At 40.8% G+C, this 18,644-nt stretch overlaps 2 protein-coding genes across 2 annotated transcripts in view; both read right to left on the reverse strand.

The window, feature by feature from the left end:
• Window positions 1–8,353: 8,353 nt before the first annotated feature.
• On the reverse strand, window positions 8,354–9,721 carry LOC117034947 (endogenous retrovirus group K member 7 Env polyprotein-like). Its single transcript, XM_033128510.1, has one exon. The coding sequence runs from the start codon at window positions 9,719–9,721 to the stop codon at window positions 8,354–8,356; it is 1,368 nt and encodes a 455-aa protein (XP_032984401.1).
• Window positions 9,722–9,956: 235 nt separating this feature from the next.
• LOC117035007 (uncharacterized) overlaps window positions 9,957–18,644 on the reverse strand; it is a 98,366-nt gene continuing 89,678 nt past the window's right edge. Inside the window, 4 exon segments of the mRNA XM_033128628.1 lie at window positions 9,957–10,094; window positions 10,356–12,820; window positions 12,823–13,698; window positions 13,827–15,569. Of these exon segments, the coding sequence (XP_032984519.1) occupies window positions 9,957–10,094; window positions 10,356–12,820; window positions 12,823–13,698; window positions 13,827–15,569 (5,222 nt within the window).

Here is an 18,644-nt window from a genome sequence, read left to right on the forward strand (position 1 = left end):
TTTACCTAGTCTATTTTTTTTGTAAGAAGGTGACTCTGGTCCTATCTCCTCCATAGAAGAAATAGAATTTATAGGGGACTTTATAGATTTCCAAGAAAGGCAACTTAAGGGAAGCTTGTAAATAGATATTTGGGTTAAGGGATTGTAAATCACAGGGATCTCCAATTCAGGCTCTGAATTTTCTTGTAAATCACTCAGCCTTTCTATTCTACTGTTTTACCTATTTAAGGGGTCTCTTTTCAAAAATCTAAATAATGCATCTTCTATATCAGTCATGATAAAGACTCTTTAGAAATGAAAAATAAATTTCAGCTGCTGCAATTTCTTTTAAAATTAAAAGTTCTGGTTTTATGTAAGATCAGAATGAAAATGAGAAAGAGTTGGAAATGCCAAAGGAATTAAGAGTCCAAGAGATATATTGTTCTCTACTTTCAGCACTTCTGAAGAGATAACAGAAATACTAATACCTGTTTATTAAAAGAGAGAGGGAGGAGTAGGGGATGGGTACCAAAAAAGTACTGGATTTCATATTTAGTTCCTTTGTTTCCCTCAAAGCTCTTTAAAACATTATATGATAATGAGTTCAATGTCACCAGCAGTGAGCATATGTAAATCAAGATCCTTTTTGCACTTGGCAATAAATTACACAGAAGTTTGGAGGAGAGAACTTACATAAAGTGGGTGCATTTTGTAGAATACAAAGTGCTGTTGTCGCTGTTCTTCCTGTTGAACAAACATTTGTACAACAGTAAGTACCTTATTAAGTGCCTACAATAATTTTTATTGGTTATTCATAGGCATCTAAACAGGTAAGCCAATATTAATTACCCCATTTTCCAAAAGAGAACACTGGCATACTTAAATTTTACAAGTAGTTGTTACCTGAATCATTCATTGACAGCTTTGTAAAACCAGTTCACCCAAATAGGAACAAGCTTCAGTTAGGAGTTATTCTTACAATCACCAGGACTTTAACTAAAATGGTTTCTGAGTTTATCCAATCTAAATGTTGTCTTAAAACATAAATCAATACTGTAAATGCAAAACTTCATAAAAATACAAAAATATATGGAAAACAAAATCAGAACTATATAAAGTTTGCTGAGGACTAATTTAAGCATTTACACTGTGTACATGTTAAAAAATGAATATTAGATAATCCATTTTTACTGTTTTCTGGACTATGTGATACTTCCACATCTGTCACTATTTCATGCCTCTGCTGGACAACAAAGACTTACCTAGTTTCTGATATGATAACTGTAAACTTCTTTTCTCTCTCAGGATATATTCAAAGATCAGACTTTATATTACTCAAACGTCTTTTACTCTTAGCCAATTTCTTAAAACTGTACAGTGTAGAAGCTAGAATTAAAAGCTGATTCCTGGCAGCAACAACAAAATGCTATTTTGCTGAGGTTTTTCTTTCAACTATTTCATGCCCCTGACCTGTGGGTTACAAATATAATTCTCTATTCTTGCCTTTCTATTCAATAGCTTAACTACCTGAAAAAATATCTTACTGCTTTCAACACCTAAAGAATCATTGCTATTTCATCAAAAAATTACTACTGGGAGAAAACAAAACTACATGGAAAAAGAAATAGATAATTGGTCCTATTCTAGTACTGCAGTCTTCCAATATTGTTATTGTAAATATTTTTTAACAGAATAGGTGTGTTCCTGAAAAATATATTATATATTTCTGTTCACAAAAACATAACTTTTCCTCTGTGTTATATATTTCAATTAGAGGAATATTCAACTGTGGTGATTTGGCAAGGGAAAAATACTGAAACCAAGCATTGAATTTTTGAATTTCATTTAAAAATTGTGCAAGATTTTTAAAACCCCACTTTTAACGAATTATTAAGCTCCTTATTTCATTAATGAAAATATTCAAAATAATGAATAATTATTGTCAGATCCTTATACATAGTTGGTGACCAAAAAGTGTTTAATGAATGCCAAAATATCACCACATAACTTTCATAATATCATTGAAAGTATATCCTTCAGGGCACTGGATTAACATGAAATAATGCATACCCTTTGGAAGTTTAAATGTCTGTAGAAAGCAGGTACAAGAACAGGCCTGCCTCATCTCTAACAGTTCAATAGATTTGTTGTATGCCAACTAAACAAGCTTTCTTCTATGATACTTACTATTGAGTTGGCAAAATACTACCAAAAGTTTCTGGATAACTACAATCTCTCAATTGCAACATTTATTAATAATTCTAAGTGAACTTATTAATTTCTTAAAGAATATGGGAATGGAGAGGAAGGTATTTCTTTTCATTTGAAATATACATATGAAATAGGTAGCACTGTCATGTGTCTCCATGTATTAGAATAATTAACAGTCTTCTGTATTATTTTTTATAAAATGATTATTTAATCTCTTTTGGATTTCCTTTTAGTGAAGTGCATAATGTTTTACATATGTAAACACACAACAGCCAAAAAAAGTCTTCATTTCTTTTGGTTGAATATAACTCCATTTTACATAGCAATTTCTGTCAATGCTCTTTATGGTTTCACCTTGCCATAAACAATGGTAGACTTCATTCATTTTAACTCATTGTCTTATCAGTAAAAGAACAATTCTTCTATACAGAAGTCACAACATATAAATGAAGCTAATGCCCTACCTTAATGTATTTTTAAAGTTTTTTTAGCAGTGTTGAACTAGAAAAGCAACATAATGACAGATTATCAGAATCTTCAACATTTGATGAAAAACAATCTCAATAAGCCCACCCCAAATACCTACCACAGAGAACCACAAGTCTAAAAATGAAAGAAACACTGAAAGGAACTCATCAGAAGGAAAACTCAAAGATTTAAGTAGAAGACTCTAGAGCAGGGGTGTCCAAACTTTTTTCAACGTTTTTTACCAAGGGCCATATGTGGTAAAATACACAAATAGCCAGGCCACTCACTCAAGGTGAAGTATGTATTGCCTCACCTGGTTTATTTAAGTAAACTAAATATATTTTTGGAATTTGCTGCGGGCCAATTAACAATGGATTGTGGACCGCAGTTGGCCCGTGGGCCGCAGTTTTGACACCCCTGCTCTAGAGGATTTAACTACAGACATTTTTCTTCTATATGAGTGGTACACAGAAGTAGTAGTATTGATGATATTCAATCGCCATAGACCAAAAGGATTAGAGAAAACAGAAGAATGCTTGGGTCATCGATCCGTGAAGACTTGAGAGTGAATGTTACTGAAAGAAATTTTTCTTCCTTTCTCTTGTGTTAGTGATTATGCTTCAATTCGTACTTATGTTTTCTCCCTCTATTCATTAAATTTCATACAAATATTTGTCTTTTATAAATATAGTTTAGAACATGGCCCATGGCTTTCAGTCAAGGTGCAAAGTAGTGGAATGCTGTGCTTCCCTCTTCTCACAAACACATCAAAATTACAACTAAAGTACAGAATAACAATCATTGAGAATCACCTGAAGTCTAGCTGAACAGAAGTCCTATAACTAAGGATATACAGAAGAAGCCATGTCGAGACATGTAGGAGGGAAGGAGATGTGGCGCAAATTGGTTCCACCCATGCATGTGGTGATTAAAAATCAGAAAGGATATCTTGGCTGTAGAGGTCCCCCTAGAAAAGTGAGGGGTTGCAACCTCACACCAAGCTCCCCAGCTCAGGGTTCCAGTGCTTAGAAGAGAACTACACATAACTTCTGACTGTGAAAACCTGCAGATTGTGACTGAGTGAGATGGAAGACAGCTGGAGTCCCAAGCATTCCTTTTAAAGGGACCACACATGGATATAATGGCTGATAGACTCACTCGCTCTGAGTTCCAGTGCTGGGGCAGCAGCTCAAAATGCACCAGGGACATATGGGGGGAACGGAATTGTCTGACTTCAGGGCAAGGGTTGTCAGGTCAGCTTTCCCCCAGAGAGGACTAGTGGCAGAAGCCATTGTTCCTTTGTTGAGCCCTCCCCACTCCTAGTGTGCAGATGTAGGTAAGCACCATATCTTTTTCTTCATCTACCGGGCTAATATATTTTGCCCGCCATGGGATTCCCTTAGATCCTGCCCCACCTAACATGTGGGCTCACCCAAGCCCTTTCCAGTGGCATCTCCATACAAATGAGCTGTCTTGGCTCATACTGCAGACTTTTCTAAAATCTCTCAAATGTTCACAAACCACAAAGAAGCAGCATCTACCCTCACATGCCTGATACCTCTATTTAAGAAGCCCTGAGCTCAGCACTAGTGGCAGCCAGCCTCTGTTCGAAATTTAACTTCTCTCAGGCATCTCTGAGCCCAGCAGAAGTGGTAACCATCCACACATCACTTGGTAACTCATACCAAGTGGCCCTGGGCAGGGCATAGGAAGTGGATAAACTTGTCCTGCAACAGGGCTCCTTCCAAGGGGCCCCAGAACCAGTACACCCAGTGGCCACCTTCAGACCACACTAGAGCACCACCTGCCCACCTCCACAAATGAAACAGCAAAAGGTGAACTTGGCAGGGAGCAGAGCCCTGCTATAGTGAATCGTGTTCCGTAGGGTCAGTCCCTGCACAACAGCTCATCCACAGTCCTCACAAGCAATAAGCCTGAGAGTCACTACCTCCCACTGATGTGCAAACAACAACCAAGGCTCAACTACAAAAGGAGGATACACACAAGGGACACGCCTACAGTACTCAGATCAGGTGGCCAGGAAGACTGTGCCACTAGGCCCCACATGACACCTACTACATAAGGCCACTCTACTAAGATCAAGAGACAGAGCAGCTTCATCTAACACATAGAAACAAAATGGGGAGACAAAGAAACATGTCACAAATAGAAGAATAGAACAAAGCTCCTGGAAAAGAACGAAACAAAATGGAGACAAACAAACTACCAGATGGAGAGCTCAAATCACTGGTAATAAAGATACTCAGTGATCTCAGGGAGAACTTCAACAAAGACATAGTAAACATAGAAATGGAGACAGAAAACATAAATAACAACCAGTCAGAAATGAAGAATAAAATAACTTAAGTGGAGAATACAGTACAGGGAATCAACAGTAGATTAGGTAAAGCAGAGGACCGAATCAGCGATTTGGAAGATAAGGTAACAGAAAACATCCAATCAGGACACAAAAAGATAACAGAACTCAAAAAAGTGAAGATAGTTAAAGGGGCCTCTGGGACACTATCAAGTGTATCATCATTGATATCATAGGAGAAGAGAGAAAGCAAGAAATTGAAAACCTATTTGAAGAAATAATGATGGAAAACTTACCTAACCTCGCAAAGAAAATAAACATTCAAGCCCAGGAAGCACGGAGAGTCCCAAAAAAGTTGAACGCAAAGAGGCCCACATACAGACACATCATAATTAAAATGCCAAGGTTAAAGACAAAAAGAGAATCTTACAAGCAAAACGAGAAAACGAGTAGGTTACCTACAAGGGAGCTCCCATAAGACTGTCAGCTAATTCCTCAACAGAATCCTTGCAGTCCTGAAGTGATTGGCATAAAGTATTCAAAGTAATAAAAACCAAAGACCTACAACCAAGATTACTATACCCAGCAAAACTATTATTTAGAATCCATAAACAGATAGTTTCCCAAACAAGAAAACGCTAAAGGAGTTTATAACCACCAAAGCAGTATTACAAGGGACGTTAAAAAGGCAAGAAGAAGAAGAAGGAGAAGGAGAAGGAGAGGAAAAGAAGGAGAAGGAGGAGGAAAAGAAGAAGAAGGTTTGAAGACATGAAAAAACAAAATAACAATAACTGCATATCTTTAAACAATTACTTTAAATATAATTGTATTAAATGCTCTAATCAAAAGACATAGGGTGGCTGAATGAATAAGAAAACAAAACTCTTACATATGCTGCCTACAAGAGACTAAATTCAGATGGAGAGACACACAGAGACTGAAAGTAAATCTATGGCAAAACGTATTCCATGAAAGTGAAAAAAAAAAAAAAAAGCCAGAGTAGCATTCTTATTCCAGACAAAACATACTTTAAAACAAAGTTTATAAAACAAAAGACAAAGAAGAACCAGATAATTCCACTTCTGGGTAGATATCCAAAGACACCCAGAACACTACATCAAAGAGATATGTGCATCCATATGTTCATTGCAGCATTATTGACATTAACCAAGATATGGAAGTAACCTAAGTATCCATCAATGGATTAATGGATGAAGAAGAGGTGATATATATAATGGAATATATATAAATACATATAATGGAATATATATATGTATGACAATATAATGGAATATTCTCAGCTATCCAAATAGAATGAAGTCTTCCATCTGCAATGACATGGATGCATCTAGAGGGTATTGTGCTGAGTGGAGTAAGTCAGACAGTGAAAGACAAATGCCATATGCTTTCACTTAGATGCAAAACCTAGGGAACAGGATTTGTCAACAATTAAAACACAAACAAAAGACATCATCAAAATGGTGGCTTGAGGTGAGACTCTGGAAAGCTCCCCTGGAATTTAAAACAAATTTAAAAACTACAACTCGAAAAGGACTCCCTGCACAGCAGACAGGCAAGACGAAGAGTCTCACTACTGAATTCACCTAAAGGTGGGCAAATTGTACAAGCAGGGGAGGAGGGAAGGGAGAAATGCAGAGACACAGCTGTGAGGGCTCAGAACGCAGACCTAGCTCAGGGCTTCGAGCACGCTGCATCCCGGAACTACCGCAGCTGTGGGAGAGGGAAGAACTCGGATAGCTAGGGCTCCGTTTATGGCCCACAGGGCTGAGGGGACAGCATATAAGACAGCTAAACCAACGCTTATGGCAGACACCTCAGACCAACGTGGTTTAAGCCCTCACTGCCGCAGAAAATGGAAGCCTACGGCACTGAGACTAGACTCCCACTCCCTACCCTCCCAGTGCTCACCCCGCCCCAACCTGCCCAGTGCTAGAAGCGGAACAGTAGCAGTGTCAGATCAAAAGAACAGAATATTTGCAGTTCTGAGAACTGTGGTGCACAGACAGATTCGCAGCCCAACTGGTTCAGGCAAAGGGGAGGGATCCGTGGAAGCTCCAGCTGTGGTGGTGGTCACCGCAAATTACTCTGGGTCAATTCTCACAACTCACCCCACCCCTGTCCGCACCAATATGGGTGGACACCTGCAGGAGAAATCAGAACTGCTGAAACACTTGGGCTCTGAATCTGGTGCACGAAGAGCTTTGGAAGTTCAAAACATCTCCACATCCCCACAGGGATGTAGTGCCCTATGACCCAGGCAAATTATTAACAGAGGAGTAGCCCACCATCCAGGGAATATCCCCGCTTGTGTGGGAAGCTGGAATAGTGCAGAGTAAACACAACACTACAGTGTGAGAGAGAAAAAAAGCTACAGTCAGAGAGAAAATAAAACATTCCACCAATATGTACTGGAAGACAAAAGAAAGACCTCTTTCTATCAACCTATTGCAGAAACAACTCCTCTAGATGTCTAAGAAGAGAAATAATAAATCAGTAATTGCCATGAATAACAAAGGCAACAAGACAGCTCAGGAAAAAAGTGAAAAGTCTCCAGAAAAGGGACTTAAACATATGGAAATATGTGACTTAAATGACAGAGAATTCAACATTGTAGTTCTGAAAAAACTCAACAAGATGCAAGAAAACACAGAAAGGCAGTTTAATGAACTCAGAAACAGAATCAAAGAACAACATGAATGAGGCTGACCAGCAGCCACAGATCAACGAAAAGCCCGAAAGGGGGAGTGGGAATGAACAAAGACACTTACACAAATGTTGATGATGCGATCGATCGGTCTCCAGTGATGCTGAAGCACCTCTTTATTGAAAACTTCCACTTATATACCCTATGCATACGTGCAGACTAGCAGTCACAAGTGTACATTACCTCACAGAAAGTAAATTGTTAACCCCTAACCAGAAACTAACTAAATCACAAAAGCATCCCAAATCCCATTTCCACAAGACAGGAACCATCAATTATCCTGATAACCATCTGTGCTCTGTGTCCGAGAAACCGGCCATTCTTATCGCATACCTCAGCAGCCTGCAAGCACCCTCCAGGTGCAGGCAAGACAATGCCTTAGGAGCTAGAACAGGTTAATCATAAACTGAGCCAGTTCTCAAAGTTCCAAAGTACAGAGAAATCATGGCTCCCCACATCTCCCCCTTTTTTATTTAATTGAAAAAGCAAGGCGACGGCGCCTGTCTTAGGCGTCCCAGGATGTCCTTATCAACTTGCCCGTCTTTGGCGCCTGTATTGTATAATACAAGCCCTGTCTTAGGTGTTGAAAGGCTCCTTAGGACTTACCCGTCTTTGGCTAACCCGTCCCTTCGAAGCTTCGGGAGGAGAGGGGTTTAAGGCTTTGTCTTAAGCTCCAATTGATGTATGTCAGCACGCAAGTCCAGCATTCTATTAATGAAGGCTCTGATGAGGACAGGGAGCAGGCACAGAATCACACAGACACAGATGCCCAATGTAAGAAATACCAATACAGAATGTACCAAATTTGGCATAGAAGGCAAAGAAGGCATAGCATTTTTCAAAGCATTAACAAAATCGGAAGCAGCCTGAGCAGCATCGAATCTCAAAGGCTCGGCCTCTCTCATATTTTTAATTTCCTCATGAAGCCGAAGCATATCAAGAGAAACATTAGCATTATGCCACACTCCTTGGAGATGCAAACGAACCCGATCCCATTCATATTGACTCTGATTATACTCTTTAGAAGTTACACAAATCCAATGATATTCTGGATGGCATTCTAAATGAGATTTAACTTTCATACTATGGATCACACTTCCCATATACTGGACTGCATCATATAAGGCATTTAACTTTTCCTCTAATTTTGTATCAATATCCTCTTGAGTCCCCAATGCCAAAGAAACATTTTTAGTTAGAGTGTTAACATAATTGGCATTTTGAATAGTTTGAGACAAAGCTACAGCAGCTGTAGCGGCCGTGGCAACTACAGTTACCAGGGCGACTATTCCTGCAATCAGGAGTCCAATAAACCGTTTCTGCCTGCTCAAGGCGTGCTCTATTTCTTTAAAAATTTGCAGACTTCTTTCTGCATACCACGGTTCGGAAATATTGACAGGAAGCATAACAAAAGGGGGCTGCTTAAGAACCATAATTTGAGTTCCAGACGGTACCCAGGAAACACAATTTGCCAGAGTACAATTATTACAGAATACATGAAAATGATTTCCCTCAAATTGAATATCAATATTCCCAATTAACAAAGCATATGGGGAAGGCACACAGGCAGAAACATTTGCAGCATTACGTACAGTAATCCAATTTTTAGATCCATCATCTAAAACAGAATCAGGGGTACAAGGTGTTCCTGATTTACAATATTCAACAATATAATCAATTTTTTCCATTACCCCCATAAGTTTCCACAAAGCACTCTGCAAATGCTGTGAGTCAGAAGTCCAAAGTCCTGAATCCAACTTTCGAGTCCATCCGGCCCGTTCTGTAAGAGTCCAGGTCTTATCCGACCAGTCAAGGATGTATCTATTTGTTCCAGGAATGTCATATCGAAATGAAACCTTATTTGAACATCCCTTCCACGGGACCGATGTAATGTCCAATTTAGAATTGTCTGTGCAAGGTGGAAAATGAGGGGCAGGAACAACAGGTGGACTCTCCGAAGACCAATCTCCTAAAGAAAGAATTTTAACTGTCCATCCAATAACTGAGTTATTAGTATGCATAATAAGCGAAGAGGCAGATAGACATCCCGTGACTGATTTCTTTTTGGATAGGCAAACAGGTAATCCAATACCTTTTCCAGCATAAGTAAAGTTCTTCTCCAGCTGCGGTTTTAAATGTCCACTCGAAGGCAGACCTAATGCCTGAGTGTTATCAACATATATAGGGATCTCAGGGCTTTCCCAGACCACGGGGTGTAATAAGGGGGGGTCAGGTATATAAGCCCAATAGGTCTGTTCAGGTCTTGCATAGCCGAATGTCATGGTCATCATCAGCAGGCACAGATTCCACATGTCGCACCAACCTCTCCGGCAGCCACCGAGGGCCATCAGCATCCTGTGGAAAAACACAAACATGTCCTCGGCCCCATACGAGCTCTAATATGGCCAATATAAAATTTTTTGCGGCGTGACTGAATTGCCTGTTGAATCTGAAGAAACAAATCCTGAATAACAGGATTACTGGTACTTATGAAAGGCACTGTTTCCAGGTTTTTAACAGCCCGCACCACATAATGGCTGTCAGAAAATAAATTAAAAGACTGAGAAGCAAAATCAAGCAGCACCATATGAACTGCTCGAAGCTCAACAACTTGAGCCGAGGCTGGAGATGTTTGTAATCTCTTAACAACTTCTTTATTGGATCCGGGCCGTGCCAAGAGCCTGTAAGTGGGTCCTTCCATTTGACCAAAGCCTGAGGGGCAGCAGACGGATGCCAAAAGCGCTCCGCAGCACTCTTACCATGGGCATCCAAGGTCAAAAAATTTTGAATAAAGAGAGAATGAGACAGGTAATTATGGGGCGTCAGGGGATATAACTCCCCCTTTTTTATTTTATGTAAAATATTTTTTAATGTGCCATGAGTACGTTCAACAATCCCTTGCCCTTGGGGATTGTAAGGAATCCCAGTAACATGATTAATGAAAAATTGCTGACAAAACAAGGCAAATTTCTTACTGGTATATCCAGAGCCATTATCTGTTTTAAGCTTTTTAGGAGTTCCAATCATGGAAAAAGCAGCAAGGCAATGTCTGATTATATGAGATGCAGCTTCTCCGGATTGAGCCGTAGCGACTACAAAACCGGAGAATGTATCTATAGAGACATGCACATATTTCAACTTTCCAAATTCTGGTATATGTGTTACATCCATTTGCCAGAGATCATTAGGGCGGAGGCCTCGAGGATTAATTCCATAATGAGGCACAGGCTGCAAATGAGCACAATTAGCACATTGTTTAACAATCTGACGTGCTGCTTCTCTAGGGATCTTATATTGCAGTCGCAGGCTTTGACTATTTTGATGATGAAGGCTATGAGCCTTTTGTGCCTTTTCTATTTGAGTTAGAGCGATAAACTGTGTGGCAGAATCTGCAGCTTGATTACCTGCTGCCAAAGGGCCTGGAAGATTGGAGTGAGCTCTAATATGGCCAATATAAAATTTTTTGCGGCGTGACTGAATTGCCTGTTGAATCTGAAGAAACAAATCCTGAATAACAGGATTACTGGTACTTATGAAAGGCACTGTTTCCAGGTTTTTAACAGCCCGCACCACATAATGGCTGTCAGAAAATAAATTAAAAGACTGAGAAGCAAAATCAAGCAGCACCATATGAACTGCTCGAAGCTCAACAACTTGAGCCGAGGCTGGAGATGTTTGTAATCTCTTAACAACTTCTTTATTTAATGTATAAACAGCTATACCATTGCTAGATCCATCAGTGAAAACATTTGGTACAGCAGAAAGAGGATCATGTGCAACAACAGAAGGAAAAATTGGGTCATGATGTTGAAAAAACTGGAGCAGCTTATGCTTAGGATAATGATTATCTAAGGTTCCTGTAAATTGCGCCAAGGCAATAGGAAAACTGTCTGTAAACTGCATTAAGCCTTGAATCTGAACCTTTGTAAAAGGAACAACAATAGAATCTGGCTCCTTTCCATAATATTTTCGAGCCTCCAAACGACTTTCCTGAATTAGACTGGCTACAAACTCATGATAAGGAGTGAGATTCTTCTGAGCTGCTACATGAAGATGTATCCACCTAAGCGGCCCTTCTTGCCACAACACTGCCGTAGGCGTATGTTTAGTTTCTAAAATATAGGCATGAAAGGGCTTAGAATAATCCAAGAAAGAAACATGCTGTTGTTGAATGGCCTTCTCAACTTTAGAGAGAGCCTCTCTCGCTGACTCAGTAAGATTTCTAGGGGAAGTTGGATCAGAGTCTCCTTTTAGAATCTCAAACAATGGTTTTAAATCTCCGGTTGTTAAACCTAAAGAAGGTCGCAGCCAATTAATATCTCCTAACAGTTTTTGAAAATCATTAAGAGACTTCAAGTGATCCTTTCTAAGCTCCACCTTTTGAGGAACAAAAAACTGAGAAAACAATTGAAAACCCAAATAAGCAAAAGGCTCCGCCCTCTGTATCTTCTCGGGGGCTATGATAAGGCCCGAGGCTAAAAGGTTTTCTTTTATATTTACAAAACAAGCCAACAACACTCCTTCCTTCTTACAGGCCAACAAAATGTCATCCATATAGTGGATGATATATACAGAAGGAAACTGTTTTCTCGTTTTGTCAATTGCTTCACTGACAAATTTCTGACACAGCGTAGGACTATTTGCCATACCTTGGGGGAGAACAAGCCACTGATATCTTTTCATAGGTTCACAGAAGTTTGTACTTGGGATACTGAAAGCAAATCTTTTACAATCTTGTGGATGTAACAGTATGTTGTAAAAACAATCTTTTAAATCTAATACTATTTTGTAAGTATCCTTAGGTATGGCAGATGGATGAGGCAACCCCGGCTGCAGGGAGCCCATAACTTCCATGGTCTCATTAACTTTTCTTAGGTCTTGTAACAACCTCCATTTTCCAGATTTCTTTCTAATTACAAAAATAGGTGAATTCCAAGGGGAGGTAGACTCAATTACATGGCCTTTTTCAAGCTGCTCCTGTACAAGCGCTTGAGCGGCTAATATCTTTTCTTGTGTTAGGGGCCATTGATCTATCCACACAGGCGTATCTGATTTCCAATTAATGGCTTCTGCTGTTTTTCGGTGGAGTACAGGCAAGTCTATGGCCCCTGAGGAAAATACCCCAGTCCCGTCCTCTGTGAATTAGGATTAGGAGAAACAGGTCTCCTTCTGCCTTGTCCTTCAATCCCAAGGCCTTTATCAGGGAGAAGTCCCTGGTCAAACATTTGCTGAGTAACCTGCACACTAGGGCTGTAAAGATAAACTCCCATATGGCTCATAATATCTCGTCCCCAAAGATTAACGGGGAGACCAGGGATAATATAAGGCTGAAAAGTTTCTTGGTGGCCTTCCTGATCCTGCCAGGATAGGATGTTACTGCTCTGAAGAGGCGACTGAGATTGGCCTATGCCTTGTAAGTTGGTAGCAGTATAATGAGTCGGCCAACTTGAGGGCCAATGATCAGCAGAAATGCAAGAAACATCAGCTCCAGTATCTAGAAGTCCTTGAAAATCTTTTTCATTTATTTTTAGCGTTAAGACTGGTCGTTCCTTTTTTATCTCCTGTACCCAATAAGCATCAGAGGAACCAAATCCCTGGTCTCCTCGTTCCTGATTCTGTCTGTTTTTTCCTATCTTGATGCGGGGTAATATTATCAACTGAGCAATGCGAGTTCCAGCAGGAATGGCAGAAATATTCAAAGGAGAATGGGCCATAATTTTAATTTCTCCCATAAAGTCCTCATCAATAACTCCCGGGGAGACGTGAATTCCTTTCAATATTGAACTACTTCGCCCCAACAACAATCCTACAGTTTTCGGGGGCAAAGGCCCAAAGATTCCAGTGGGCAGAGTCTGCATACCCATTTCAGGAGTTAATACGATGTCGGAGGTGGAACACAAGTCCAGTCCTGCGCTGCCTGCGGTGGCCCTGAATAAATCTGTGATGTGTTTTCTTTCTGGGACTGATTTCCAGTTTGTCCCGTCACTGGGGTTTGAGCCTGAAGTGCCCCATAACATTGTTGAGTCGGGGCCTGGGGCTGGCCCCTCACCCAGTTTCTCTGAACCGGGTTTCCATCTTTATCTGTCTTAGATTTGCATTCATTAGCCCAGTGCTTTCCCCTCCTACATTTTGGACAAATGTTAGGAGGTTTCTTTGCAGAAGCCACGGCTGGAGCCGGAGGATTTTCGGCCTCAGTCTTACGTGGACATTGTGCTGCACGATGTCCCGTTTTTCCACAAGTAAAGCAAGCTCCTGTACGACTGTTTACATGGAGCTTTGCTTGTTGAAGCATTACCTCTTGGATACTTTTTCCCTGCAATGCGGCAGCCAAGGCCACCCCCTGAGAAAAGGAGGGGCCGACATCAGTACACAGGCGGATAAAGTCAGCAATGGTGCCTTTCTTCTTAATTGGTCTGATAATCGCCTGACAAGCGGAATTAGCATTCTCGTAGGCAAGCTGCTTTACGAAAGCCTGAGTAGCTGTGCTTGCACCAAAAGTCCTGCCCGCCGCAATATTTAGGCGAGAAACAAAGTCTTGAAAAGGCTCATCCGCACCCTGTCTTATGTGAGTAACTTGTTCCTCCTTTCTAGAGGCATCAGGCAGCATTCGCCAAGCGTCTTTAGCAGCCGCGGCGGTTTGGGCATAAGCGGCTGGCGCAAATCCCAGTTGATTTCTCAGATTAGAATACATGCCTTCTCCTGCCAGCATCTCAAAAGTTACGGGAATTTGTCTTAATGTATTCTCATCAGCCTTTGCCTTACAATTTTCATAAAACTCTGATTTCCATAAAAGATAATCACCTCCGGAAAGGCAAGCATGCGCAATGTGCTTCCAATCCTCCGGGGGAGTGGCATCCACAGCCAAGGCGTCCAGAATAGCCACGGTAAACGGGGCAATAGGACCATATTGGCTGCAAGCTTCCTTCAATTCCTTTACTTGTTTCCACTGAAAAGGTCTCCAATCCCTAAGCACTCGTCCTGCTTGATCTACTCTTTCAAAAAGAGGGTATACTCCAAACTGTCTAGTATTCTCTCCTTGCTTATGTCCCTCCTCACAGGCTAACTGAAGAGGGGACTGCATGTCAGAATCTGACCCAGGTTTAATATACCCAGGCGGAGGCTTGGTTGGCATGTCCCAAACAGGTGGCTGAGGTGCGGATAAAGGAGGACCCCACATACGGGGTTCCAAAGGCACCGAAAGAGGCGCATTAGGCAGCGCAGTTGGAGGTGCCGCAGGAGGCGGCAAAGCTACAAGGACATCGACAGGGGGGTCTTTTCCGCCTGGATTCCATGGGTCAGGACATGCATTTTCTAGGGGTCTAGTAAGCCTTTCTCCGTAATAAGGGTCCTGATAATAATAAGGTTTCTGAGGGGGCCCTTCCTCTTTCTTACTGCCTTCTTCCTGCTTAAGCTTTATATCAGCTATCTGGCTTTGAAGGGCTTTCATCTGTTCTGCCATTTTATGGACTGTATCTAAAAGAGGTTTATCTTCCTGTGCAACGGCAACTAAGGGGGAATAGCGTTCCCTTTCATATCTGGCCGCAGCTTCTTCTAAATCCTCTTTATCTCCAGGATCTAAATCCTCCCATTGCTCATCGGGGGGTTCTAAATTAATGAGCTCCTCTGGCGGCAGGGGGATCTCTTCCCCTCCCTTCTCTTCAGAGGTTATGTGAGGAGGCAATTCACCTGAACCAGCCTGTTTTAACTTTTCCAGCCTATATCCCTCATGTCTGAGGTCCAGACAATCCCGAATTAAAGTCCACAATCCAAAAGTCTCTACAGGGACCCTCTTAGGTCCATGAGTTGAATAATAATCCTGCAGTCTGTCTCCTATCTTTTCCCAAGTTTCTAAGCTGATGGTTCCTTCATCTGGGAACCACGGGCAAACCTCTTTAACAAACTCCAAAAATTTATCTAATTGCTCTTTGCTCACCCTGCTGCCACGGGCGGCAAGAACTTTCTTGAGGCCTCTAACATACAGGTCCTTGCTGCTGGCATGACCCATTTTCTCTAACGGTCCTAGCTGATAGCGAGACCTACTTCTCCTTAAACGGTCCTTGCTGATAGCGTGACCTATTTCCCTTTTCCCTCGGCCCTTCTTTCACACTAGTAAAACACACAGATGCTTGGCTGGCCGTGCCTCTCGCGAGACCAAGACCGTCGTGGCAATTAAGCGTGGCGGTATAATCCCCCGCCCTGGCAAAACCGAAGTTTTGATCGCCGTTTAGCCGTAAGACAGTGCCGGAAACGCAGTTACAAGCCCATTCAAGCTCCGTAACACGAAGTCGTGGAGCTTCCACTCACTCACACACTCATTCGACCGAGGGAATAGTGCCCTACTCACCGTACCGTCAGCACTCTTTAACCGAGCTGGGCCCAAGCTGTACGGTGTTCCTCACTGAATCCCCCGTTTTCGAGCCCCACGTTGGGCGCCAAATAAGGCTGACCAGCAGCCACAGATCAACGAAAAGCCCGAAAGGGGGAGTGGGAATGAACAAAGACACTTACACAAATGTTGATGATGCGATCGATCGGTCTCCAGTGATGCTGAAGCACCTCTTTATTGAAAACTTCCACTTATATACCCTATGCATACGTGCAGACTAGCAGTCACAAGTGTACATTACCTCACAGAAAGTAAACTGTTAACCCCTAACCAGAAACTAACTAAATCACAAAAGCATCCCAAATCCCATTTCCACAAGACAGGAACCATCAATTATCCTGATAACCATCTGTGCTCTGTGTCCGAGAAACCGGCCATTCTTATCGCATACCTCAGCAGCCTGCAAGCACCCTCCAGGTGCAGGCAAGACAATGCCTTAGGAGCTAGAACAGGTTAATCATAAACTGAGCCAGTTCTCAAAGTTCCAAAGTACAGAGAAATCATGGCTCCCCACACATGAACATTTTACCAAAGAAACTGAAATATGGAAAAAGAACCAAATAGAATTTCTGGAGATTAAGAACTCAATAGAAGAAATTAAGAATGAAATAGCCAGCTTAGGTAGTAGAGTTGACCAGATGGAAGAAAGAACCAGTGACATCGAAGATAGAAACCTGGAAATGACATGGATGGAAGAAGAAAGAGACTTGAGACTTAAAAGAAATGAAAGAACTCTACAAGAACTTTCTGACTCCATCAGAAAGAGCAATATAAGAATAATGGGCATACCAGAAGGAGAAGGAAGAGAGAAGGAAACAGAGAGTATATTCAAGCAAATTGTTGATGAGAACTTCCCAAACTTGTGGACAGAACTGGATCCTCGAATCCAAGAAGCAAATAGAACTCCTAATTACCTCAATCCCAACAGGCCTTAACCAAGGCACATTGTATTGAAGCTGTCTAAAATCAACGACAAAGAAAGAATCCTCAAGGCAGCCAGGAAAAAAGAAGACAGTAACCTACAAAGGAGAGCCCATTAGATTATCATCAGATTTTTCAGCAGAAACTCAACAAGCCAGGAGCAAGTGTAACCAAATATTCAAAATATTGAAAGAGAGAAATTATGAGCCAAGAATGATATACCCAGCAAAGATATCCTTCAGATATGAAGGAGGAATATAGACCTTTCCAGACATACAGAAGCTGAGGAAATTTTCTAATCCACAACCTGCACTACAAGAAATACTAAAGGAGGCTATTCGACCACCATCAACAGGGACAATTAGTGGCAACCAAAACATAAAAAGGGAGGGAGTAAAGACCTGAAATGGAATATGGGAATGGAGAAAGTAGTCATGCTGAAGAAAATGGAATACTCTAAATATCAAACTTTACATAAACTTAAGAGTAACCAGTCAAAAAAAATCCAGAATTGAAACATATACTGTAATAAAAGAAGACACAAAGGGAAACATCATAGAATACCACCACAGAGAAATGACAGAAAAAAAAAAAACAAAAAGGCAAAGAAACAATGGAGACACAGTCTTACCAGAAAACTAAAGATAGAATGATAGGAAATCCTCACATATCAATAATCACCCTAAATGTAAATGGATTGAACTCATCAATAAAAAGGCACAGAGTTGCAGATTGGATCAAAAAAACTAAACCCAACCATATGCTCTCTCCAAGAGACACATCTCAGCTACGAGGACAAGCATTCACTCAAAGTGAAAGGGTGCAAATTGACACTCCAAGCAAATGGTATACAGAGAAAATCAGGTGTAGCTATACGCATATCAGATGAAACAGACTTCAGGGTGAAAAAGGTAACAAGAGACAAAGGTGAACATTTCATAATGGTAAAGGGGACTATACAACAAGAAGTCATAACAGTCATCAATATTTATGTCCCCGATAAGGGAGCACCGAAATATACCAAGCAACTACTAACAGAACAAAAGGGAGAAATTGACAAAAACACACTCATATTAGGGGACCTAAATATGTCATTGACAGCTATGGATAGATCATCCAAACAGAAAATAAATAATGAAATATCAGCCCTTAATGACACATTAGATGATATGCACATAATTGACATCTATAGAGCACTTCATCCTAAAACATCAGACTATACATTTTTTCTAATGTACATGGAACATTCTCAAGGATAGACCATATATTGGGACATAAAACTAACCTCAGCAAATTTAAGAAGACTGAAATCATATGAAGCATATTCTCTGATCACAAGGCTTTCAAATTGGATATAAACTGCAAAACGAAAGCAGGAAAAAACACAAATACCTGGAGATTAAACAACACACTTTTAAAGAACGACCGGGTCAAAGAAGAAATTAGACAAGAGATCAAAAGATACATAGAAACAAATGACAATGAAAATAAATCCTACCAAAATTTTTGGGATGCAGCAAAAGCAGTTTTAAGAGGAAAATTTATATCATTTAGGCCTATCTCAAGAAATAAGAAAAATCCCAAATAAATAACCTCACTTTACACCTTAAAGAACTATAAAAAGAAGAACAAATGAA

The sequence above is a fragment of the Rhinolophus ferrumequinum genome, chromosome X, assembly GCF_004115265.2.
Source record: "Rhinolophus ferrumequinum isolate MPI-CBG mRhiFer1 chromosome X, mRhiFer1_v1.p, whole genome shotgun sequence".
Lineage (NCBI taxonomy): Eukaryota > Metazoa > Chordata > Mammalia > Chiroptera > Rhinolophidae > Rhinolophus > Rhinolophus ferrumequinum.